This window comes from Drosophila sulfurigaster, chromosome 3 (assembly GCF_023558435.1).
Source record: "Drosophila sulfurigaster albostrigata strain 15112-1811.04 chromosome 3, ASM2355843v2, whole genome shotgun sequence".
Classification (NCBI taxonomy): domain Eukaryota; kingdom Metazoa; phylum Arthropoda; class Insecta; order Diptera; family Drosophilidae; genus Drosophila; species Drosophila sulfurigaster.
Genome location: NC_084883.1, coordinates 5,138,643 through 5,165,801, shown reverse-complemented (window position 1 = coordinate 5,165,801; position 27,159 = coordinate 5,138,643). Strand labels below are relative to the sequence as shown.

General features: G+C 34.9%; 2 protein-coding genes and 4 long non-coding RNA genes across 36 annotated transcripts in view; 2 read left to right on the top strand and 4 right to left on the bottom strand.

Moving 5' to 3' along the window:
• Window positions 1-1,546: 1,546 nt before the first annotated feature.
• Window positions 1,547-2,085, bottom strand: LOC133843307 (uncharacterized). Its single transcript, XR_009894496.1, has 2 exons — window positions 1,904-2,085; window positions 1,547-1,845 (listed from the first exon to the last, which is right to left on the bottom strand). It is a non-coding gene; the product is annotated as an uncharacterized LOC133843307 (long non-coding RNA).
• Window positions 2,086-5,192: 3,107 nt separating this feature from the next.
• LOC133844238 (uncharacterized) lies at window positions 5,193-5,558 on the bottom strand. The gene is made up of 2 exons (XM_062278149.1): window positions 5,349-5,558; window positions 5,193-5,283 (listed from the first exon to the last, which is right to left on the bottom strand). The coding sequence occupies exons 1-2, from the start codon at window positions 5,556-5,558 to the stop codon at window positions 5,215-5,217; spliced, it is 279 nt and encodes a 92-aa protein (XP_062134133.1). The 3' UTR covers window positions 5,193-5,214.
• On the top strand, window positions 5,201-6,272 carry LOC133844239 (uncharacterized). Its single transcript, XR_009894579.1, has 3 exons — window positions 5,201-5,285; window positions 5,351-5,781; window positions 5,857-6,272. It is a non-coding gene; the product is annotated as an uncharacterized LOC133844239 (long non-coding RNA).
• A 1,143-nt stretch (window positions 6,273-7,415) lies between these two features.
• Window positions 7,416-8,400, bottom strand: LOC133844918 (uncharacterized). The gene is made up of 2 exons (XR_009894653.1): window positions 8,128-8,400; window positions 7,416-8,057 (listed from the first exon to the last, which is right to left on the bottom strand). It is a non-coding gene; the product is annotated as an uncharacterized LOC133844918 (long non-coding RNA).
• Window positions 8,401-19,874: 11,474 nt separating this feature from the next.
• The window catches only part of LOC133844720 (heterogeneous nuclear ribonucleoprotein L), a 139,267-nt gene continuing 131,982 nt past the window's right edge, over window positions 19,875-27,159 (top strand). For 3 of the 27 annotated variants that reach the window (XM_062278850.1, XM_062278852.1, XM_062278851.1), the window contains exons 1-2: window positions 20,092-20,791; window positions 23,310-24,046. In XM_062278850.1, the coding sequence (XP_062134834.1) occupies window positions 23,879-24,046 (168 nt within the window). In that variant the 5' untranslated portion in view covers window positions 20,092-20,791; window positions 23,310-23,878. Of the gene's footprint in view, window positions 20,053-20,090; window positions 20,792-21,495; window positions 21,679-21,797; window positions 21,955-23,309; window positions 24,047-27,159 lie in introns of those variants that run through there. The other 24 variants (XM_062278845.1, XM_062278827.1, XM_062278823.1 and 21 more) reach the window with 18 other exon arrangements.
• LOC133844636 (uncharacterized) lies at window positions 24,767-26,967 on the bottom strand. 5 transcript variants are annotated; one of them, XR_009894621.1, is made up of 3 exons: window positions 26,834-26,967; window positions 24,986-26,737; window positions 24,767-24,916 (listed from the first exon to the last, which is right to left on the bottom strand). It is a non-coding gene; the product is annotated as an uncharacterized LOC133844636 (long non-coding RNA). The 5 variants fall into 5 exon arrangements; XR_009894618.1 differs by having other exon boundaries at window positions 24,767-25,193; window positions 25,256-26,737; XR_009894619.1 differs by having other exon boundaries at window positions 24,767-25,932; window positions 26,354-26,737.

The window sequence follows — 27,159 nt, the reverse complement described above, 5'->3', positions numbered from 1 at the left end:
ACAAGTAATGTTTATGTCCTCGATGGGATCCCATCGTGAGCTAGAGGAGAGATATGAGACGGGTGAAGGAGCTTTGCTCATTAGTTGCATGTTCATGTACTTAAATCATTTAGAGAGATAGCAGCAAGTACCGCCCACTATACTCTACTGTGGCAGAGAAGGGGGCGTGTCTGTTCGCACACTTCATATATTTACAATATAAATTTGTTGAGTTTTTCGTTTTTTTTTGGCCTTTATTTTGGAAATTGCGCATCATAAATTCTTGGGAGGATTTCGTTAGCGCCCGTCTTCCTTATTCTCTTTTTTTTTTGCTGTACATTTTGAGTAACGGTACTTAATAAACTCGCATCATTTTCCCATTTGGCGCTCGCACTTCATTTCTTTACTTCCTGAGCCCCCCGCTCCACACTGCACACTCTCACCTGGTATTCCTGTTGTTGCCCCAAATTACCTGTCATTTCGAAATTATGATACCAGGACCCGTTGGCTCTGGCGTTGACGTTGCTTTCCGGCGTGCTTCCTCTCTCCCGGGAATTTTTTTATGTTTCATGTGGCTGTCAGATAGAACGAGAGACTGGTCTGGGTGATGGCGGCCAAGGGAGAGGTGGTGGGAGAGGTAGTGATGGGAGCCTAACCTAATTTTATTTGCTTGCCGCGAAAAATGTGGGGCCCACATATAACTCAAACTAATACCCAGCGGTTGTATCGTAAAACCTTATGCGCATCTTCCGATTGTAATCTGTAAGCATAATGCCTTAATAACCGTTACGCCGGGTAGTTTCCCCGCCTCCCTGTACTCCTCCTTCATTTCTCCACCAGTCAGCCGCTGTCAGTCAGCCAGTCATTCATTCAGTTAGTGAGAGAGGGCCTAAAACATACTTGTACTTATTGCATTTGATATAACATGACAGCTTGATGACATTCCCATTTCCCTAGCCACGTTCCCCCCGTTCAAGTGGACATTTTCAGTAGGTGCCAAAAGCACAAGCACAAAAACATCTCAATGCCATCCAATGTGCTATGTATATACATATGTATGCTACACTTTCCTTCCAAAGCTGACAGTGCAAAGAGAGCAGCTGGGGGGAGAAATGACAAGCCTCTAAAGATCTTAAGCTGGCATATTGAAAACTTTCGACTTTGATTGCTTTGATTAGGCTCAACTCGCCCGAGTCACAGACACAAGACAGCAGTCACAAAATGGACTTCAGAAACTTTCTTTTGCACTTAACGAATCCTCGAAACAACTAAATTAAAAAAAATCGAGTGTGGGTAAAACTAACATAAGACGAAAAAGTCGATATTTGTCTTGGTTTGATTAACCTGAAATGTAACAATTTCCTAATCCTAATTTAATTCTAAATATTTCATGTAATTTTACTTCTACTTTTTACTAACATTTCATTTTAAAAGTATTCACATATTATTAGTATAGTTAGTGATAGTTGCATTAACCAATATAAATAAATATATTAAGTTTAAATTTGAATTTGTCGCATACAAACAAACTGTAACCAAACTTATGCACTTAAAAAAAACTCTTATGTTAACGTTTCTTAAACTCAATCAATTGTTGATCACAGTTGGAATTGATATTTTACATACAACAACAAGCACGTAATTGATTTAACCCTTTTTCGGCATCAGGTAAGTTTCGACTAGCTTCAGGGAAGGCAATCCACGCCCCAAACGCTTTAGTATCAGAATGCCAACGAAAAACATGAGGGAGCATTTGCAAAATTGCTCAAAGGCCGAATCCCTCTTAACGAGATGAAACCAGACCTTGGGATGCTGGCGGTACCAAGGAAGCATTTTGCTTGTTGATTGTCGAACCTAATGGAATATCTGCAAAATAGGAAAATCAGCTTAAACCAAAAGAAGTTACGTTTACGAAATTACTTACCAATATATAATTCTGTAATTTAGAATATTGATCAAATTTAGAATGACTACTTAGCTATTTATTTCTGAGGTATTTTGAAGACTTTGCCTTTGTCTCTTCGTACGTATTCTCAACAGGAAAACCTCAAATAAAAAGACTGATACTTTAATAATAACTAAATTTTAGTTTTGCAAAGTGTTGCTGATGCAAATTGCAAATTCGGATTTATTAAAGTTAGTTTTAAAGGCAGTCACAGCAATAGGGGAATTTTGCTGCATTTAAGTTTCAAAAATTATAAATTTTAGTAGATTCCTTTAACCACATTCCATTACATTACTTTAGCTTATATTCAATTAATTCGATTAAAAATTAATTATTATGTATTCATCAAATAAAATATTTGAATTTTGTCAAACTTAAGTTACTTAAGTCTTTAAAGTCAAAAGTATTTTGTGCATTTACTTACTGGACAAATGTACATATGGAAATGTAGAAAACTGAAAGCACTTTTTGCAATTACAGTTAACCCATTATTTATAAATAATTTTAAGTGAATATATATTTAACCAAGGCAAAAACAAAATGCTTTCTATGTTGAACAACTGCGCCAAAACAACTCAAAGTAGTTGCTGTGCAGAACGAATTCCACGGCGAAAGAAATTCCAAATTTGTTAATTTTCAAACTACTTTGCTCTTGGACAATTACAAATACAAATTTTCAGCGTACCTTGGTACCCTGTTACGAGCATGACCTGACTGTACTTTTGTTATAATTATTTTAATATTTGCACCTATTCGATTTTATTCTGTTAAAATACTGTTTGTTTTTTATCCCACATGGATGGTAATCCATTTTTGTCCACAATTCAATAAGCATCTTTAGCTGCTGGCGATCCTAAAAGCATGCCTGTTGAGGTTAGCTTGGTTCAGCAGAAGAGGTCGCAGAGTCCAGAGCTTTGCTTTAACAATTTGACTTGTGACGTGGCAATTTTGCAGTAGCGTGACTTCTTTGCACAGACATTTCAGCATGCGGAGGATATGATTGTGATCAAGGGCGACACCGAAGTCCAAGCCGAAGATACCAACTGTGAGCAATTGACGCTACTCGAGAACAGCAAAAGACGACGCCAGATGATTGACTACAAAGAACAACAACAGATGATGGTGGTAATCCGCAGCCGCATCGTCGAATGTTATTTAATTGGTCAACAGATGTCTGTCGATTTCCGCAACACGCGTCCCGAAAAAGATTTCCGGCTGTTGATTGTGGAATGCAATGAAATATCTGAGAAATATGATAAGCGTTAAGCTTAAAGCAAAAAGTGTATTTTTTTATTTATTACACTTATTTATTCAATCTACTCTTCGACTGAGACCTAATAAGGTTAAACTTTATTATTATGAAATTACTTACCAATATATTCTTGCTTGCGTAATGACCGACTATCTTATCGATTATTTACTCCAGTAATCGATATTTCGATATATAATATAATTAAACTTGAACCTAGTTCGATTGCGCAATTTTGTTATGTACATAGTCTTAGACTCAGTGTTGCCACTTTAGCTAATTTATTGCTAGATCTAACAATTTTGAAACAGCAAAAGCTATAAGATTTTGTGAAATGCTATCAGCTAGAAATCTAGAATTTTTTTCAATGCTTCGGCTACTTTTGGCACTTTAGCCGATAGCTCTTTTACCGATAGGATGTATTTTGAGGTTCACTCATAAAATTTGCATTATAGTTCGATTCTGTTTATAGTTCATGTGCGAACTTAGTTCGTTCGCTCATTACAAATTGTGAAATTGTGAAACTGTGAAGCATTGCTGTCAGTTTAGCAATTGAGTTGCTTTAGTTAATTTGCAATTTTTTTTTAAAAATGCTATTAGCTACAAAATGCTATTAGCAACTTTTTATTATATTTATTATTATTATTATACTTTAATCCTTTTTATTATGTATTCCTTTTGTCATTCACTGCAAAAATTGCGATTAACAGTTTGCAATGAAATCGGGGCTTGTATTTAACCAAGTGATTCGATTATATGAGCTACTTGAGTTCACTGTCTTGAAAAGTTAACTACATTTCAAGTGTAATATTTGCCCCCAAAGTGTTAAAAAAATCAGAAAAATACGAAATCCTGTTTTTTTATTTTTGATTTCAAGATTTTATTCTTAAATGAATTCAAAATGTAGAAACATTATGAATAATGTCAATTAGAATATTTAGCAATTTTGTTGGCTATTTTTTGTATAATTTTAGCAATTTTTAGCAATTTTTTTTCTGACATCCAGCAATTTTTGCTCTGGCAACATTCTGGAACACTGCTTAGACTTCTTATGAAGTCTTAAGACTACTTATTCCACTGTTGAAGGTAGTTACCAAACTATTATATTGGATTATATCGTTCACACGAAAAATGTTTGCTTAAATATTATTCTAAGATATGAAATCAACAAATTCAATTACAATGACCGCAAATTATCTGTTTAAGAAAAATTGAAGCTTAAAACAAAATTTCAAGAACAGTTTTGTGTACTTTTTTTTTAGCAAGTCACAAGCTTTTATTTTAAATGTGTATAATACAAATTAAATACAAGAATATGACAGTTATGTTTTATTTTTATTATAAACTCTAAAAATTATTTTTTTTCAAAAACATTATAAACATTTTCATGCTAAAAATTAAAAATTGAGGAATTGTTCAATTTGTATAACAATTTATAATATGTATTTTTATTATTAAAATAAAAAAATAACATTAATTTATCCTTTTTATTGAATAGAAATTGAAAAAAAAATGTTGATTTTAATTTTGTAATATTCAATATATAATAGTTAAGAGTTATTTTTAAACAAAGTGACGTACATATTCTTAATAGAGCAAATAATTTCGATGGTATATCAGTTTCTTATACATAAATGAAAGTCATTGTAATTAATAGATGTTTAAAAAAAAGTATTGCAAGTTTTAAATACATTGTATTAAAGAAATTCCGCAACTCAAATGCATTTTATACATTGCAAGCAATTTTTCATTGTCAGTCATTTAGAATATCGTACAAAAGAATTTCAATTTCTAAAGAAACCAAGCGAATCGTTGATCTCTAGCCAAGCATGGGGAACAAATGTACGAGAACCCCGAGAGACAAACGTCGAGCGTTTGATAGACTGTGGACAGTGTTGAGTTGAAATGTTCAACACAACTTGTTAATTAGCAAAAATGTTTATTATTATCGAAAGCTACAGCTAAAGCTAATACAATAAACGCATTTTGTTTTAAATTCTATAAATATAAAGTATACATTAATTTTCTATACTAAATTGGACTATTTCACGGAGCTGTTGAAGTTCTTCTCATTACTTAAGCACTGATTGCAGATTGTGCAGAAGATTTGCTGTAAAGATATTGCAATTTTATTTATTTTGGATTAACACTTAATTTAGCATTTGAAACTCTTACAGGAATGGAGGAACGTGAGATGCAACTGCCGCCTTGCGAGGAGCCGGTGCACTCGAAATGTCTTAGCCAGGACTTGATGACATTCGTGGGTGGCACCTGATAAATGCTAAAGTGTTTCTTGAACATTCTTTGGGCACTGCTAATGGAATCGTTATTTCTATAATAGGCGCGTATTATAAACGCTCGATGCACACCCGTCCACTGATCCATTGCGACTGAATGCAGAATAGAATCCCAAAAATCCCAATATATAAAAAAAATACATTGAAATGACAGGCACAGGGGTATTTCCGGTGCATGAGTGACATAAAAAAGTCGTGAAATATGAATTATACAAAAATTTAATTGGTCATCTGCAGCGTCATCTGCGTTTTCTAAATATAACATAAATAGATTCGCGGCGAACGTGGCGTATGAGCAATGCGATATATTCGTATGTATGAAATGTGAATTCGCAAATTGTAAATTGTAAATCGCAAATTGTCTTTTCGCCAACACGCTCTCTCAGCCATCAATCAGTTGAAGAAAGTCATCATCATTACGCTTCATTCACCACAAGCAACACTAATACAGCCATCATCAAAATGGGCGTGGCGTGTCGAGGTGTGGGCAACGAAATGGGCAGCGAATGGGGGCGATGAGTGGAAATGTTTGCGCGGCACTAAATCTCCAACTTGAACTCATTTAAAGTTTTCCAAGAAGCTAAATCCGCATTGGCATTTCGCCATCATGTTAGTAGTTGGCTATCGTCAAAGTCCTTAAACGCTTTTCCTGGTATCATTCCGTATACACTCTACTAAGGCTTCAACAACTGATTGATTGATGGCACTGTCCTACTGAAATTGAGTAGCAATATAAATTATTGGGTCTACAGGCTGGCCTTCAATGAAGATTTAAAGTCCTCAACTTTCTTTATCGAATTTCTATTTTCTTAAATTCAACTTTCATTTTAAAATAAATTATATAGGAAAATAAGAAATGTTTTCTATATTGTTTGTTACACAATGAATTAAGTTAATACACACAAATATTCAAATGTTCAAGTTAATAATGAATTAGTTTTTCCGATTATAAGTAAGAAAATATTTAATATTTAATTCGATTATTAAAAAATGCCAAACCATAATTTCATATTCATTATTTGGCAACATGAAAAACACAACAAAAATTATTAAAAAAAAAAAACAAATATTTCAACAGGGTTCCTTAAAAAATTCTACACATATTCCAAATACTTTGAATTTTTGTATAAACTGATGTAAGTAAAAGCATTAAGAAAACTCAAAAATATATATATTTTTTAATGTTTTTTCTTATTAATTTGCTTTGAAATTAATTATATATATATATATATATATATAATATATTTTGTCTAAGAATTCAATTATTTCAAATATTTCGAATTTCAGAAAATATTAAATTGATTTTATTTTAAAATTATTTAAATGAAAGCAATTTTAAAGGTTCTCAGGTACTTATTGTTTTTTTATATATCGATGCTTATTATTTTGTTGTGTATTATAATACATATACTAAATTAAAAAATAAGCCTGTTTTCAAAAATGATCTAAAAAAAATCGAGTTCAACATAAAGTTAAAAAATTGTATTGTAAGATAATTAAAATAAAAACAATCATAACAACATTTTCTTTCTCATAACATTTTCTTTTTGTTTGTTTGATTTGTTGTTTTATCTATTTAGTTCTTTAATTGCACAAAATTCGAGAAGTCTTTAAAAATTCATCAAATTGCTTTAGTTTTAGAAAAATTAAATAAAATGAGTAGTAAAATATTTTAAATACAATCAATGAAAAAATCTCAATTTCTATTTGTGATTCAAATATCCAACATGAAATACTTCTGGAAATCGTTGCATAAAACAGCGGCTATTCGTATTGCCGGTTCACTGATGACTTTAGTTTCACTTTCCTCTATTTTGTTTCGTTGATTCGCCATTTTGCTGGGCCATCAAGCACGTAACTGCAATACAATGCACGGCCAGCGTGTAGATACATCCGACTAGATACAATTATGTAGTCTCTGTTGTTGCATGTGTACACTATCCTCGTATTTGTATTGTTTTTATTGTATTTTCTTTTTACTATTGCTGCTTCTGCTGCTGATGTTGTTATTGTTATTGTTGAAGCTGCAAGTTAGCAAATGCTGCTGTCGTTTTGGCGTTTATACAGTTAGCCAGTCAGACAAGCAGACAGACAGCTCGACCCGTCCGTCCAGGCAGCCCGAGCTATCCATCCATCCATCCGTCCACTACACGTCCGACCAGGCAGGCGCTCTTCTATATATGTATGTATGTGTGTGTCTGTCTATGTGTGTGAGTGTGTGTTTGTGTTTGTCCAAGGGCTTCGTTTCTTTATTTTTTCTGCTTTTTTTTGCTGTGTCTGCTTGTCATTTTGACACCTTCATTTGCTCCGGACATTCAGCCAGAGCCAGCATCAGGAACGAGCCCCGAGTCAGGCCCGTGATTCTGTTGCTCTGTTAACTTTTTTACGTATCGCTGCCAGTGTTGTTGGCTTACTGTGTGCGTGTGCGTTTGTGTGTGTGCGAGGGTGTGTGGTTGTGTGTATTTCAGTACATTTGGGAGCTGAATTTTTGGTGAAATTTCTTTTCTGAATTTTTCTATTCGTTAGTTTTTCAAGTTTTGTTGCGCTACATCTCAATGGTTGTAATTGTCGATTTATTTTGTAATTTCTGTAAAATTGATTAAATATTTAAATTGATGAAAAATTATCAATTATGAAATACACATTTTTCAGCTTACCGTCATATTTTTTCACATTGCTCTTTTTTTAGAGCACTCAAAACACAAACACGTCTTTTATTTTTATAATAAATTCATAAATTATATTTATTTAAATTATATATAAACAAAAGAGAGCGAGAAAAAAGAAAGAAGAGAGCTTTAAAAACTTTGTGTTCTTACGCTTCCTCTTTCTTTTACAGTGATGTTTAATATTCAATCGATATTTCGATAAAGTTTTTTAATAGTGTTGGTTAACATAAAATAAAGAAATATTTCTGTTACATTACAGATTCTAACAACGTTATTCTTCTTTTAAGATTTTAACATTTTGATTAAGTATTTTTAAAATCATAGTCAAGATACGTAAAATGAATATATTACTTATACAATATTTTACAAGATGATGATTGTAACTCGGATTTAGCATATTGTCATAATTTTGAATATACAAAAAATAATACAAATCCGTCATTTACCCAGTAGTTTAATTATAATTGAAAATTTAATTTATTTAATCCTGGAGGTATTTAAAGAATAGTAATCTAATTCTGTTTTCAGCGCAAGGATTGGCGGAATCCCAGAAGAATACCCAGTCCGATGAGTTAACAGATTGGTAAAATTAGTATTTGTCTACACCATGATAGTTATTATTGATAATTGGTCATTATTTGCTCAAAATTATAGAATAATCTTTTTACTGTAGTTGTTTATTTATTATTTATGCATATAGTTTTAAAATATGTACATACATATGTCTTCCAAAGAAGCAAACCTTTGAGGAATGCAAAATTAGATGTTAATAATGACCTTTAAAAGATAAAAGATTTGACTAATTCGCAAAAAAAAGAACCCATACATTAGTAATTAAATTTAATTTTATTTATATTTTCATTAACAAAATGTTTTTATATCATTTTAAATTTCTAAATATTTAATAATAGTGTTTATATATTTACTGTAATTTAGGCATTAAAATAAAAGAATTTATATTTTGAAATTACCAAGGCTTTTTTTTTGTGTCACCTACCATTTAGTTCAATCATTTACTCAGCTACTTTAACTTTTACTTTAGCTTCTACCTTACCTGATTTATCATATACTGGACTCGTGACTTGTATTTGTATTTGCTTTCTAACTTTTAGAGCCACTAAACTTAGATTTTCCCTTATTTCTCTATCTTTAGTGACATATAAGCTGCCTTAACCCATAAGCCATGTTGCAGCGTTTCGTTGCTCAACGTTCATGCAACAGCAACAGCAGCGGCAGTGGCAGCAATAAAAAAAGCTGTTCCACAAAAGAAAGAAAAGCAAAAGAAATCTGAAAAAGGCAACAATGCCAAGACAAATGATCCAATGACTGTCTGACTGCACTTTAGCCATGGCACCCACACAAAATCCCCTCCCCAAACCCTTCAACTGTCCTGCGCTGTCCTTCCCAGTCCTTCTCAAATCCCCCTAAACAAAAAAAGAAAACATAAGAGAAGAGAAGGAAAACGAGTGAAATGTATTGGGTTATGTGTGGAGAAGGGCCAAAGCTGTCTCAATTTTTGGGTAAGCGAACATTTCAGTATGTAAAGTTAGCGGATTTTTTGGAATTTTTTTGTTTTAATTCCCTGTGCTATTTACCAAGTTGGGTAGCTTAAGTCTATACATTTTAAAATGTGTACTATTATTTCTTTATTGTTTATTTGGTATTCGTATAATGTTAAGTTGTACAACAGACTTTAAACATTTAAAAATTTGCATTTTCATTTTTATCATTCATTTAGATGAGTAGAATTAGTGAAACAAGTTAAGCTTTTTCGCAATATTTGACATTGTTTTCATAAGTAAATGTTTTTTAAATATTTTTCTTAATTTAAAGAAATCCGATCCGTAATTTTGTGAATGTAGTTTAAAGATAAATCATTTATATAGTAAAAACAGAGTATCAACAAGTTGATCACACACTTTTGGGACCATAGTTTCTTGGTTTTTTGTGTGTGTCTTGTTCATGTCAAAGCTACTGCTGCTGCTGACGATGATGATGACAAAGGGCAGGGCAAATGCGTTACTTGGAACTAGGTCAAGACTTCATTGTTTATCTTGGGACAAGAGGCTGAACCACAGCCAGAGTTAGAGACACATCCTCTTCCATGGCCAGAGCAAGAACAAGAACTAGAAGCAGAGGCAGGATCTGGAATTGTATGGCGAGGATTCACACGTATCCAATGTGCTGCTGGCTGCTGGTCATCTGAGGCTGATGGATATTAAATTCTTGAAGCATTGTTCAGTTTGCAAATTAGCCAAGGAAAAGTTAATATTAAATTTACCATGCCAGAACCAAGAACAACAAGAAGAAGAAGGTCATGGGTGTCGGTGAGAGGGAGGGGGAGGAGGGAATGACATGCCGGACGTTTTCATAAACGTTTCACTTTCCGGCAAACGCCACAGATAAATACACACACACACACACACACATACACACACACACACACACACACACTTACACACACACACACACACTCACAGCCACCTTCAGCCACACACATGCAGCTGGAATTTCAAGGAGTTTCAGCTGTAAATCTGCAAAAACAGGATACTAAGCTGACGCTGCAGCGCAACGGAAGCGGATGCTTGCCACATGCGGTGGGAGTGGTTGGAAGGGGGTGTGAGGGGAGGATGGTTCCGCAAGGCGTTGATAGCAGCAGCTTATCATCTACTACTAGCTGCACCCCTCACCCTCACCCTCACCCTCACCGGACGGGGTTTGTTAGCATGTTTGAGTGCTAACCAACTCCTCCCCTTCCCAATCCAGCATCCCCTCCTGGCTCTATCTTTATGCTCATCCATTTAAAGGCGCATTAGGTTTACATTTGCATGTGGGAGTAGTCCGCAAGTGGCAACCGAGGGGGAAGTCCGGGTTGCACTTCAAAGTCAAAGTGAAAGTAAGCGATTAAGGTTAGCAAAAATCAGCCAAAATTTTCTTAGCTCTTGACTGTAGAGCATTATTGGGTAAGTGAATTGTATTCTTCTTTCAGATTTTTTGAGAAATGTGAATTAGAAACTATATTTTATTTTAACATGCTTTTAATTAATTACAAGACTTTTTCTGCATAAAGTATGTTATTATATTTTGTTATTATTCTTCTATAAAATGCTCTAATTAATTAGAAACTACATTTTATTCTAATGTTAAAACTAGTCACAAACTTAAAACTTATTACTACTGAATAATAACATGATATCATTTAATTACACGTATTTTTCCACATAAGGTATGTTATTATTATATTCTGTTATTATTCTTCTATAAATTGCTAAAATTAATTGGAAACTAATTTTATTTTAATGTTTAAACTAGCCACGAATTTAAATATGTGTTCTTACTGCTCAAAATCTAATAATTACATTATATCCATTAATACAAGACTTTTTTCACATAAGGTAGGAAGGTGACACTCGGGAAACGAATGCACTTTCAAGCTCTTATATGTTTAATTTACGATCGAGCCTTTATGTTGGTAATGCTAAAGTGCCGTTGGATGTGAAATTGTACAATCAGCAGATGACATTAAATTAATCACGTTTCTTTCGCTGTAATGAAGACTCTCAGTGCGAAACATCTGATTTAAGATGGTGAAGCATTCTTTTTTTAACAACCAAAAAAGTACAAAATTGTAGTTTAGAAGAAGGGAAGTGTGTCTTAAAAGTTGGATAAGAAGAACAATTGTTGAGAGCTACAAGTAAGAGAGCTACAGTCGAGTCTGCTCGGTATTATTCCTTAAATATACTAAAAAAAAAAACATATACCGCTAACTATATCAAAGTCTATATTTGGTATATTGAATAGTACTACATTTAAAATATAACATAGAGCAAAAATTATACCAGATTGTCCGATTCCCAATTTTATTGAGAAATGTGCCTTCTCCGAGAACGAAATTGTTTTCATACAAGGTGGGAATCCTTAGCATACAGCAGACATCTCAAAGAAATAGATTGAAAGCAGCATTTTAAATTGACAGAGTGCTCAGGATAATGTCCAGATCTCTAGCCAATTGAAAATCGTCGGTTAATCGTGAAAAAATGTATTGGGTAGTGTGAAGCAGCTCCACCACGCATGGACAACCTTTGCATATTCAAGCCAAATGGAGTCGAATTCTAAAACGATATTATTTAAAAATTGGTACAGAGCATGCCAGACCACTAAAAAACAGTTATTTCCAATAAAGGTCTTTGGACAAAATATTAATGTAACTTTAGTTAATGACAAATTGTGAATCGAACAAAATTGAATTTATTTTCCTAGAACATATATAGAAAGAATAATACAATAGAAATAAAACAAAAATTTGTGTTTGCTTGTGTTATTACCATTTTATGGGTGTCAGAGTCAGAATATCCACTCAATTTTGCTCGCCACTATACGAGTAGATGTTCATACAGACGTACGGACAGACAGATAGACGGACGTGGCTAATGAAGAATATATATACCTTACAGGGACGTAGATGCCTCCTATGCGACTATAATAAACGAATTTGTATTTCACAACATCCCAAATCTATGCAATATTTGTACTACAACAATGCATAAAAACTGTAACGAATCAATTCAAAAATTTAAAGTAAAATAAATATAAGGAATTTTATAAGGCAATGGTATATTTTAATATCACAGAATATTTTGTATACCAAGTATAGTTTATTTCAGCATATTGTTGGTATATTAATTTAATATACCTGAATGATAATGACTTTTTAACAAAGTTAGTCATTTAATTCACATAACGCTTAACTGTAGCTATCTATTATTTTGAAAATGCTTAACATAAAATATAGATGGAGGGTCTGTGTAAAAATTTAAATTTAAAATTGCAATAAATTTAAATACACTTTTTTCATCTTATATACAACTAAAAATAAAATATGATATTAAATGGTAAATTTTCATTGAAAACTTTCACACAATGCATTCGCCTGACTGAAATCCCACAAGATTATTCAATTAAGTGATAAATGGCTTTGCTCTATCAAACTTTATGCTTGCTGTTCACGTTTCAATCTGCCTCGCGACACAAAACACAACTTCCTATAGAACGCTTCAATAAACGATAAACGGATTTTCAAGAGCGCTGAAAAGTATGTTTGCCCTGGCTAAGAGGCAAATAACATTCATTCTTTGTTTGGCAACTCTAAAGAGACACATATGTGGAATGCAGTCTGCAACACGTGTGGCAACCATGACAACCATAACAATGGCAAGTTGCCATTGTGTTGTTGTCAGAGTCGCTTTTTTCCCGTCAAAACTGGCTTTTTTCAAATGCCATTTGCTAGAAAAAATTGCAAATAGCGGGCAGCGGGAATTCTGCCTTTTTTTTACTTAAATGCTTTTTTCAGATTTTTTTTCTATATGCCCAAAAATATGGAACAATATTAGCTGAAGCTGTTTTGACGATGCTTGCCAACACTTTTATTGACAAATCGATTGTATATTGTTGTAAAGCAACCTCAAAGATCAAACCTCTGATCGTAGCGTCACTAACGGCAAAAGTGAATTGAGGGAATTAAGTTCAGTGTGTTTTTATTGTTTTAAAATATGCCAAAAGAACTACAAACAAAAATGTCGGGACGCTTGGCTAACAAGCAATGAGTTTAAGACATGGGCACGTGGGGACGAGACGGATGAAAGAAGAGTTTTGTGCAGTTACTGCAAATGCACAATCACCGTAAAACTATCTGATTTGCGAAAAAAGCACCATGCAAACCAAAACCGTGTGCAAACCAACAAAATAGATTTTGTTACTTTGCCAGTTAAGACGCAGCGCTATGCCTTTTTGTGGCCGAGCATGCAGCGACCTAGTTATTAAATACTTTGAAGATGACAGCACTAGTCGCATACGTCTACACAGGACAAAGTGCACCAACATCATGCCTCATAAATTCATAAAAATGATAGGAACAGGATTAACGTATGAGAATAAAAATGAGGATAGTATTGACGAAATTTTGAAAATATTGTAAAGATCAGAGCAGCTGCTGTTCAAATTCAACATCAAATGTTTTAATAGAACTGATTTCGTGTGCTCCCCCTGTGCCTATCAAAAAATATAAAGAATATAATGAATTGAAAAACCCGCTTTTTTATAACTTTTTTTTCTAATTTTTCAGCTTTTTTGCAACGTTATTCCCGTCAAAAACAGCTTTTTTTTCTCGACAAACTTTGGCAACACTGATGGCAACTGAACGCTTATCGATAAGTGCATGCAAGTGTGGAAACCGTTAAAATCTCGGCTAAGGCCACATTTTACGATGCAAGCATTGGCAAAGCGAGTTTTGGCCAATTGCCGCAAACTCCGAGAAACAAGCGAAAACCGCTAAGTTGGACCTTCGGATTACCCTAGAAAGCAATCTTGAAATGGTAACGCAAATGAAAATCAGAATATTTGATAAGTTTTTCAATTAAGAAATGTGTGAGTATTTCAAATAAAACAATAAAGAAGAAATAATAGTGTATATAAAATGTACAGGTACTTATTCTCAGACATTGTGGATACGCGGTTATCTCTTTGTATACTTTTCACTTTATTTGTTTTCTATTTGTTTCTTCTTAAAAATATATATTTAATATATATTTATATATATTATATATCACAACTTCTTTCTTGCTTACGCCATTTACCTATAGGTTTAGTGTTATCGACTCACTTATATATTTATTTTATCGATTTCTCACTAGAAAATTCTCAAATGCTAGAGCTCAAAACATATTTCATATGAACTATAATTATTATTATTATCTATGTAAGAATATAGAACATATAAGACATTTAAAATGTGAATATATAAATATAATATATATATTATACGAATTTCTATCTATATTTTGATATTTAGAGAAATTAATCTTAACAAATCTACATTTATCTGGCTTTCCAAAAATATGTATATGAGGAAATTAAAGTGAAAAAATATAGTAAAGGAGTACAACTATTATCAATAAATAGACCATAATAAGTGGTATGAAAAGTTTTCTTTTTGTCTTAATGAACAACATCAAAATAGTTTTTGTAATAAAGGACATTTATGAATGCGCATTAATTGTTTTTTTTTTTTATATATAAAGAGTTAAGATTTGACTAGACAAACCTCGAAAGTTAAAAAGAAAATGTAAGGAAGATCTGATGATGTTAACTGATGATTTTTAATGTTTGGTTTTGGATATGTTAAAAAAAAAATAAATAAATGGAATGGTATATTAAATGAACAGTCATTAATATTCTCACAACAGTTAAATTCAGAAAATATTGCTGCTAAACGGTTATTTCATTCACTTTAATTATTTTCATTTTGATTTTTCTTATAAATGTATTATGCATTTTGTCCTTACTTGCTTAAGTATTTTTTTATTAGTTATAATAATATTAGTATTATATTTTAGTGTGGCATCCTTTTTTATTCTGTCTAGAGTTTTGTAAGTTATTTATCGATGATAGTCGACTATAAGTATTTTGATGATTTAAATTGATAATGGTATAATTTCACTCAGGTAAACAACACTTTCAAGGGAACTGGCTCTTCTTTTGATTTTCTCCGCTATTCTGTTTCTCGAGCTGCTTTTCGCACTCATAACAATGAGTGTTATAATAATTATTTGAGTAGGTGCAGAATAAGATTTCAGCGTGATCCAAAGCGATTTTATGACTTCGTTAACTTGATGCGAAGATCACCAGCATTTATGTCTTTGGAGAATATGACAGTATCTAATGGTCATGATGTTGCCGATTTATTTGCGGACTTTTTCCAAACGACATATTCTGTCCCAAGTTCTTAAAATTCCTTTTCTTATCCTTATCAGTTAAATTCATCGAATTGTATTTTTGGTCCTTTAATTACTGAAAGCTCTATTTTAACGGAACTATATATAAAACCTGTTTTTTCGGCTGGTCCGGATGGAGTACCTAATTGTGTGCTAAGGTATTGTGCTGGTAGTATCTGTAAATTGTTTGAATTATCCGTTAACACATGTTCTTTTCCTAAAATCTGGAAAAAATCATACATTACACCTATCCTAAAAAAAGGGAGTAAATCTAAAGTTCAAAATTATCGCGGTTGTCAGCGATTCCGAAAGCATTTGAACAAATTATAACTTCTCAACTGCAACATCTGTGTAAATCTATAATTTCACCTTACCAACATGGGTTTGTATAGTCTAGATCCACTTCTACTAACTTATTGGAGTTCTCTTCTATTGTAATTAAAGGATTTACACCGATTTTAGTAAGGCTTTTGACTTTGTTAATCATCACCTCTTACTGTATAAGCTTAATGTTTTAAGGTTTCCTCATAGCCTAATTGAGTGGATATCCTCATACATTTCCAACAGAATTCAGAATGTTTATTATAATGGTTTTGTATCTAAATGTGTCCAAGTCACGTCTGTCATTTGGGTCCTCTATTGTTCACTTTGTTCATAAATGATCTTCCTTCTGTTATCGAGCATTATGTACGCCGATGACGTTAAGCTTTGCCTGACATTTAATGATAGTCTTGCGAGCTCACTGTTACAATGTGACCTTAATCGTCTAGAATCTTGGTGTAGAGTAGATATGTTACATCTCAACTGCAATAAGTGTAAGTTTATGACCTTTTGTAGGGGTTCTTCCCAGTTAAATAACTATACGTTATATGATATTCCTCCTGAGCGAATTGAAGGTGTGAATGACTTAGGGGTTCTGCTTGATGCAAAACTAAAAATTGATAAACATATTCTGTCTGCTGTAAATAGGGCCATGGGTGTTCTGGGATTTATAAAACGCTGGTCGAAAAAGTACATCACTAAGACTTTGTACGTCTCACTGGTTCGTCCTATGCTTGAGTACGGATCTCTTGTCTGGAATCCCCAGTATAGGGTTTATCAAGATAGGATTGAATCGGTACAGAAACAATTCTTATTATTTAATTAATTATTAATGGTGAAATAGACTCTTTGGAGCTGTTAAGTCAAATTAGTTTTGCAGTTCCTTTCATGATCACTTGGAATTTTTCTCCTCTTCTCATTTCACGTAGATCTACTAACTTTGCTTGCCATAATCCCTTCCGTATTCTGCGTGTGAACTATAATAATCTCAATAACGTAGTTTGCACCAGTAAATCTATTCCTTTGCTTAAAACCTTATTATTAGCTTATTTATCGAGTATTTAATTGTTATTTATCTTATTATACATATATTCTAACATATTTTTAATCTAATTTAATTAGCTGTCCAGCGTCTTTTAATATTATTTCGCGGTTTTCGTTTAACAAGCCCGTGCTTGGTATCGCTGGGCCACTTGATGGTACTGCCGTTAGTACGTCAACGTCCAAATAAATAAATAAACATTTAATTGTTTCCAAATATTTTAATGTGGCCTAACAATTAGTTAAATCGATAGTTTTCAGCATATGGCACAAACACAGAGGAACTCGATAGACCCATTGTGATGCTAGTTATGCTGGAGGGTATAGGCCAGGAGTTGGCTGAAGCTTGATGCCAATGCCACGCCCACGCTTCGACATCGCCATCGCCACACACACACACACACACACACACACATAACACACGCATACATAGACTAAATAGTTTATGTTGTTTACCATCCAGCTTGCAGTACTAGTTGTTGCTGCTGCTGATGCTGATGCTGGCGCTGTTGTCCTGCACTTTGGCATTAAGCAAAGCGCCCCAGCCTTGGACGGGCACGAGCGAAAGGATGCCAATGCCAAGCAGAGCTAAGCGAAGAGGTACAGAGAGTGGATGGAGAAGGGGACGAGAGGGGGACAGATGTAGTAGTGAAGTGAAGGGGAAAGCACGTAACCAACGCCATCGAGCGGAATTCATGTGTGTATGCGACTTAAGTGAGGGGGCGTTGGACATTTGTGGGCGTGGGGTATGTGAGGGGAGTGGACATGTCATGCTATTTGGCTGCCCTGGTTACTATTGTTGTCCACTCTCCAGCCTCCAGCCTCCACTTTCGTCGTCATCACCAGCTCTTGATCCTAGTGCAATCTAATAGAAGCATGCAGCATTTTCCTCGGCCAGTTACGGCAGCAACAGGAGACCGTTAATACACTCCTTTGAGACGTGGAAAAAAGTCAAACGCTTAACTCAATTTAAGAAATGCAGTTTTAAAGTTTCGGCAAATATTCACAAAATATTTCATCCTTGGAGAAAAAGTGAATGTCACCTTCAATTTAAGGAATAAATACAATTCTAAAAAAATATAAAATAAACAATTCACCGCTTTATATAGTTTGAAACACACACATTTTATATTACAAAAATATTTAATTCAGATCAGAATCAAAAAGAAATCAAATGCTTTACTTAATTAAGCGAATTAAGTTTTAAAGTTATTTTGATATTTTTTATATTTTTTTGAAATATGTATGTATATTTTCTAAATTAAGATTTATTTCATGTTACCTCACATTTAGTGAATAAAAAATGATTTTAAATTAAAATAACAAAAGAACTTTATATAATAAATTTAATTTGATATTACCATTTTTCTTTAAATATAGAATAATTGATTAAAACGTATTTTTTTTTTAATTCTTAGTAAACTTCAATGTCAGTTCAATTTCATAAATGATGATTAAATTAAATACTCTGATTAATTTTTATACAAACTTTGAAACATACAAAACATAAAATCTAAAAAAAACAATAGCAATTGAGTATTAGATCGTTACCTCTATTTACAATTTTTAATTTTTTTTTTTATGGCATATGGTAGTTGCGAGAATAGTTAACATATTTAATATTAAGTTTTTAAATATGTACATACATATGTACTTTCATTTAATTGAAAATAACGATAAAATTCAGTTTACAGCATCGCGAATTATGTTAACATTAACGTACACTACTCTAGAGAGCGCTGTTAACAAAACTGCATGCAATGCAACGAGACGAGTTGAGCTGAGAGCGGTCAACAAACAAAAGTTGTGGAGCTGCGTGGGTGAGAACGGGAGAGAGAAAGAGAGAGCGAGAGAATATGTAAGAGAAACGGGCGTTTAAGAGATTCAGCATTGCATGTGCTCTTTACATAACGTGTGCAAAATGTAAAGTGCCAATTAGAAAAACTATCGATAAAATTTATCGTGCTACAAAAAAAAAATTGTGCGGTCTCCAATAGTCTTAAATGTAAATTCAGTGACAAAGCAAAATTTGTGTGATCTAAAAAAGTAATTAATAAGTAAGCAAACATGAAGTTAATCATTTTTTAAAATTGTTTATAATAATTATTGCCACAAGTGCAACATTTTCGCAGAGCTTTACACACTGTGCCCAGTTTTTGCCAGTCACAAGCAACAAAAACAACACGCCGCACAAGCGCAAACCACGCATCTACATACATATGTATCTGTATGTCGAATCGTACATATACACTGAAAACGGTGCTCTGGCGCGCTCATTACATCGCTGAGTGGGAGAGTGGGAGCGAGAGCAAACACATTTCACTTGCTCGCTCTGGTTACTCTCCCAGCAGCAGTGGCGACCGCGGCAGCACTTGCGTTCAGAGTGGTGCGTGTATCGATGTGTGAGCGCTTATGCGTATGGCCATTGTGCGCTTGTGTGTGTATGTTCACTGTGGCTGTGTGAGGTGCGCGCACGCTTGTAAAAGAGAGCGATTACACGCGCGCACATACACATGCCGGACTGCTCGCACACAATGTGGCAAATGTGTTTTTACCGCTGAACTCGCCGCTCATTTTCTCAGTACGAATTGAGACTCTGTGGCGCACGGTTGAAAACCTTCAGTAGCAGCAGAAAAGCGCACACGAAATCAGTCCAACTAAAAACAACAACAAGAGAAAAAGTCAAAAGCAACGAGAGACGGCAATTGTGTATTATTGTTATTGTTGTGCTTGTGTATTGTGCAATATCGCAGAAAGCAAAAAATATTCACGTACATTGTAGGTGCGTATGTGTGCATTTTGCATATGTACATACATCCATACATATTCCGAATCAATTTAAATTAAATACTTTTTTGGCTTAATTAAATACTTCCGCGCGTCGTCGTTGTTGTTTGTGTCGCCGCGCCAGTTTTTCCATTGCGTGCTCATTCGCCCCGCCGCATTGACGTCGACGTCACACACACACACACACACATTCACTCAGCAGGCAGGCATTCAGTCCGTCAGACAAGCGTACGTATGTACATCTGTACATACATACATAAATACGTACTCACTCACTGACTCACGCATACTCGCATACACAACAGACGACGGCACGCATACATATGAACATATACAATCTCTCAACTCGGTTGTTCCTGCTCTCGTTCTCGCAAAAACTACTCTCGCTGTGTTTTGGGTCTCACTGCTGTTGTAGTGTCTGTCTCAGTCATTTGTCAATGCCTCTCTGTCTGGCCGCCGCATTCGTTTTGTTTGTGTATTAAAAAGGGCCGCCGAGAAGTAAGAAGCAGAGACGCGATAGCAGCGCACCAGAGAGCAACTAAACAACAAAAATAATAATAAAAAATTATATATTGTGTTTGCATGCGAATTTAGACATCCCCTAAATAAGTGTATAATAATAATAATAAACAATAATCATTTTGTCAATCAAGTGTAGATTTCAAAGCGAACAACCAATAACAACAACAAATACAAAACCAAACAATTTTAACAACAAAAATAAAGCAAAAAAGGTAAGAAGAAAAGCCGACGCCTAATGGGTGAAAGTGTTATTTTACTTGCATGCACAATTTGTATGTATACAGTGTTTTGCTCCTTAGATACATATGTAATTGAATGTAATTGTGTTTTTGTTTAATAGTGTGTGCATTGTGTATTGCAAGAAATCATTGTAAAATTGCGAAAAAGTTTTCTTAGCGCGTCGTTTGCTTTGCTGTTTTGCTTCGCAGCCACAGAGACAGTAGCAACAACAACAACAACAAGACGTAACCGGTAGGTGCTGCTCGCGCCACCCACGAAATAGCCAAACAAAAAGGGCAGCACAATAAAGCATACAAGGTACTTTTTCTCTCGCTAGTTTTGCTCTCGCGCACACACTCTCTTTTTCTCTAACTCTCTCTGCTCTCGCGCGCGGTTTGCAGTTGCTCTCGAGTTGCAACAACCCCTATTGAACGCGCGTGCTGTGCTGTGCATCTGTTGGCGGCTGCTACCTGTGCGACGTGCGTACTCGTTCTCTTTTGCTGCCTAGCGGTTGCCACTGCCGCAGTCGCAGTCGCTGCCGCCGTCGACGCTTCGTGTGTGTACGCCCGAGCACGAGACCCGATACCGATACCAAGAGACCGACGTTGCCGTTGACGTTTCAACGCTCTCACAGGTTTTCATTTCTTATTTGACCGTCATTCGCCAGCGCGGCGCCGAAGTGTACAAAACAGCAGAAGTCTTCAGTAAACGGATGAAAATCGCATACAACAACTTCTCAAATACATAACAACAAATTCAACAAAAATAAAGTTCACATTTGTTTATGTGCATTTCTGCTTGCAACGTGTTCGTGTGTGTTATTTTCATGAGATTCGCCTGACAGCGTCAAATTGTCAATTGTCAGTTTAAATTGTCAAATGTAAGTAGGCGACGTCGGTCCGTTTTGACGGATTTGTCAAATCTGAAATGGGCCCAAAGCCCATTGACAGTTGAAAATTTACAGAGTGCAGTTTTCTTTTCGCAACAATCGGTCTGACAAAAAAGCAAAAAAAAAAAGTTTAACCCAAAAACATTAAAAACCCAAAGAAATGTGCAACACATAATATAATTGCCAAAATTTTAAATAAAGAAAACATCAAGTGTTTAACAAATTGAACAAATTCAACAGTTTGAACTAAATTGAAAGCTTAACTAAGTAATTAAAGTAATATTGTTATTGTTGCTGCTGATGGTCGCCGCCATTTTAAAGCGCGCTACACTGAAAGCAAAAACAAAAAAAAAAAAGAAAAATAACAATCAGCAGTCGCGCGACGTGAATATAAAAACAAAATCGAGAAAAGCGCACGGACAAAACGGACTGACGGACGGACAGACTGTGTAAAAAGTTCGTTCGCTTTCCGTTTTGTGTTGCTTTCCAGAGCTCTGTTTCATTAATGAAAAATCAACCCCCGGCATTTGACAAGCGCCCCCACAAACAAAAGCCGTAGGAATCAACAGCAACAGTCACGGCGACGGCAGCCTGTTTTCTTCTCTAACATTTCGTATTTTCCCATTTTCGCTTAAGGGTTGCGAGAACAGCCAAAAAAAAAATAAATAAATAATAAACGAAAAACTGGAGAATATACGAAACAACTTTTCAAGTTTACTTCTACGCGAATTTTCCACACAGCCGAAACGCGTTTGGCCGTGTTCCATTCTCATTTTGTTTCAATTGTGACGAGGCGGCTGCTGCTGCTTCTGCTTCTGGCTGCTGTTGTTGCTGTTGGTGTCATTCGTCCGTCCGTTTTGTTGCGGTGTTCTTTCATTTTATTTTGACATTTCGGCTATATTCCGTTATTTGCACGTTGTCGCTTTACCGGCGCTTTTTCGAGGGTTGTTCCTTCACTTTTCATATTTTTAAATAATTATTACAACTTTGCCTTAATTTTCTTTCCATATGTTGTATATTCATATTTCCGAAACTAGATAATTTATCGCGCATATTTCAGAATTGACGCCATTTTTGTTTTGTGTGGTCACTGATAAGTCTAAATTTGCCTATTGAATCGTCCAATCGATATGATTGATATGATTGTTGATAATTTAGTGTCTAATTGAGCGCATATCTTTGTGGGTTAGCCACAATACTCAAGTGCTCTGTTTATGATAATTTAGATCAATTGTGTTTAGTACGAGTTTTCTTTTCGACTGCTATATTTGCAGTGTAGTCAAAGTGTGATCAAATTTATAGTAATTTCCGTATATCAAGATTTAATTATAAAAGAAAAATGAGTTTAACTAAACAAACCTTAGTAAAAGTAACGAAAAATAATAATCTGTTAATATCTGCATTGTCACTTTCAGTTTACTTTTGGGATTGCTCTCTAAAAGAGACCAACACTTGACATTTTGATATTTGTTTATCGCTTTTGATTTGCTGATTGCATTAGAAAGTTTTCTACTTAATCAATTGAAATGGAATTTGCATACAGAATTTTCTCTTTTTTTAACTGATGATAATTCGCAGTATTACTTGTATTTTAATAATCTCTTTTTTTTTCCTTTTTACAGCTGATTCTACAAAATAAACAGAAAGGAAACCTAAGCGATAAAAATTTTGCAAAGGCGCCAATTGAAAGTGCAATACAAAGTTGAAACGCAACGTTTCACACCAGTTGAAAGAAAGTGTTCAATTTGGAAAGCGACATTAAACAAATACTTGTTAATCTCTTCGAATTCAGTGAAGAGTATCAACGCTTAAAAATCTCGAGCGCGCGCGTTTTCCCCCAAGATATTTTAACAATCGTTTTGTTCTCGCATCTCGTGTGCCCGTGTGCAAACTTAGTGTCAACGTTCCTTCGTCATAAATAAAATATTACCAAAACACACCCACACATTTGAACACACATCTCACACCAACTCTCTTATACACACACAGCACATATAGTCTTGCATTAACGTGATTTGTCGCCATATCCGTTTGTGCAACGTCTAACATTTGAGCAACCCACGTGCAATTGAAATCCCAACTTCTATTCTATACAAGTGAATCAAGGCTCCGGCCCGACACCATCAAGATTTTCACGAAAAGAACTCTGTTCAACACGGAGGCTTCGCTCAATTTCAACACGGCGACCACAATGCCCTATAACGGTGCTAGCAACGGCAGCGGAGTCGGTGGTGCCGTAGCAGGAAGCAGTGTCAGCGGTGGCGGGGCCACCATCGTCGTCAGCGAGGGACCCCAGAACAAAAAGATACGCACCGGCGTTCAACAGCCCGGAGAGAACGACGTCAACATGCATGCTAGGGTGAGTACGATTTCTCAGATATCGCTAAACATCGATCCCTCGTCAATTCATCAGGAATTTCTGTCAACACCTTTTGCTAAATGTTATGGTATTTTGTTGAGTGTGACACAGTTATAGAAAACTGTTCTTTTGAGTGTGAAATCTCTGAAGATTTCCTGCAGTTCTAAGATAAGCAGTATATTTGGTATTTTATTCGAATCCAATACATATCAGTTGGTATTTCTGTTCTATGCTCTCATTGTTATTATTTTTATTGAAAGGGCTTCAGAGAATGTCTGTTCTATCCTAATTTTTTTGTTGATATTTTCAAATGTGTCAAGAGATCGTATAACTCATCTATTTAGCGTGTTAATTTTGAAACGCTTTGCGGTATTCGAGAGTGATTTCTTTTTAATTTAAGGGTAATATTAATAATATATATTGTAATTCAAATGTAAGGATTTGTTTTTATTGTAAACCAGCAATGAAGATCCAGCAGATATGTACATGTAAGGTGGTAAGAATTCTTCTCAGCTCTTGCAAATTATTTCGGTACATTGTTATAACTGATTTATAGAGTATGGAATCTGTTAAGCTCTCCAATAGTTCAGTACAGTGATTTCTTTTGATTTTCGATTATATTATATCAAACGTAATCCTTTGAACATCCAACAGAACTTGCCAGATATAATAATATTTTACAATCACATGCAACTCTGCACAAATGTTGATATTTTGTTCTCTTCTTCTGTGGGAACGTCAACAACCCCGTAATATCTAATTACCTGAGAAAGTTGTGTAGTGCAGGCAATATGCGGGGAGCCAACCCCCATCAGTCTTATATTGAAAAGCACACACATTTTATATCATCCATCTATTGCCTTAGTTGGTCTATTCAATCAGTGGGGGCAAAACTTTAACGTTCACCCCTGATGTGATAACAAAAAGGGGATGACGTACCAGAAAAACTCTGTGATAAAAGTTTTTCGGCCTTTTTCTGTTTTTTTTCTCGGGGGTTGAAGTGCAGCTTGCACGAGACTCTTAAAGGTTATCAAGTAGCGAGAGTAATAACAACAGTACTTGGATTTCACTGCAATATGAACTCGATTTTATGCAGGTCCGTTTAAGGAGGAAGAAATATTTCCCTGATTTCGAAAATATAACTTTTCTATAAGGAACTTTTGTTTATTATTCCCAAATGTGTATTAAAAATTCTTTAAGATTTCTTACATTTTTTCTTCAAAATTAAAATTGCTTTATTTCTTTTCTGAGATCTGAATTTTGTTCCTTTTTTTTAAGGAATACTTTATTTAAAAGTGAAGAAACAATACAACAGAATATTGTTGTGTTACTGTCTTTGGAAATATAATAAAATTGTGTTTTTATATTTATAATTTACACAAATTTGTATTGAACATCAAATATTTTCTGATTAGATAATCCAAAGTGACTTTAACTACAATGCTCTTTTTTTGAAATATTAATGAAATGAAATGGTAGAAGAGTAGAATATAGATTTGCAAATGCTGTCTGGAAATGGTTTTTAGTTATTTTTGTTCTCCGTTCGTCTTTTGCATTTGTTGTTTTTGTGCCGCCATTTGGGGCACTCAGACAGCCTCAGACCAGAACTTAACTCAGGGCCTAGACAGAGAGTCGCGTTGAGTTCAGAGCAGAGTTTCGCAGTTTTGCTGCAGCCACATGTTGAGGGTTGGAAAAATCGATTTTGGCCATTCGCTGTGGCTCTGCCTGTGGCTGTGGCTGTGGCATGTGTCTCTGTTTCTGTTACTGTTTCGGCTGCAATGTTGTTGTTGCCGGCGCTTTATCTCTACATGCCGATAAAATGTTGTTTGTTTTTCCTTTTGGCATTTTTCGCTAACGATTCTGCTTTTTTGCTGCTAAAAAACACACTGAAAATGGATCACAACGAGCGTAATAGAATTGGGAATAGAAACAATAGAATTTGAGCAGAGAATAGAGAAAGAGAGAGAGAGAGAAAGAGAGAGAGACAGTGTGTGTTCAATGGGCCGCGGAACATTTGAGTTGGAATTGATTTGGGTGAAATGCGAAATGCGAAATGAATATGGGAAAATGCTTAACAGCGACAATTGTTGTTGTTAAGGGAAATTCTTTGGGTGGCTTGCCTGTTGTCGAGAGCGGAAAATGTTGCTGCTGCGGCCGCGCAAAGTATGCAACAAATATTCTCTTCACGACATAAATGTGTGTGTGTGTGGGTGTCTCATTTGGCATTTGAGCTGTTGCTTCCGTCTGTGCTCGCTCTCTCTCTTTCTGTCTCTTGTTTCGTTCTCTCTGTCACACACACACACATACACGCACACTTGACTTGACAGCGCAATTAGCACATGAAGCAGCATCTTCTCGTCATTTGAAGGGTTCTGGCCATGTTGCGCTTTAGCCCTTTTGCCTACGCTAAGGTTCAGGCCAGGCTAACGCCGCTTGCCACTTGGCATCGTTTAAGCCGTTGTCGTTGCCGTTGCCTCTGGCCGACGCGTTGTGTACGTGCCGTGAACGTCAACGCGCCACAAACGACAAACGACTGTCGCCAAAAGTGGTTGCATGGACACCTGCCACATGCCTCCAACTCAAATCCATCCTCATCCTCATTCCCATCCCCATCTCCATCCTCATTCCCATGGCAGTTGGGTGGCCGGCACTTCCATGTGATTAAGTGCACTTGGGGCACCGGCGAATGCGCTAAGAAAATAAAAAAAAATAAAGATGAAAAACTTATGAAAAAGTTCAACACGCTTAACTGCACTTGCAGCAGGCTAAACGTTTTACATGACTTACACCTTGCATCTTCCCCAAGTGGCATCAACACGCACCAGCTGCAAAGATTATGCCTCTTGGTGGAAGATGCCAAGTGCAAAACGACTTCCGATCGACTTAGACTTATATTGTACTAAATAAAACTAAGGATCTTACATCTCGAGTTATCGCTAGCAATTGAAAAATGTTAGATATATTATGCTACAATATATTGATTATTTCATTATATCGTTTGCAATTGAAAAAGACACAAAATTCAGAGAAATTCTATAATATTTTTTTTAACTATTTTTGTTCTATAGAATTAATTTATAAACATTTTCCAAATTCATTTCTATTACAATAGA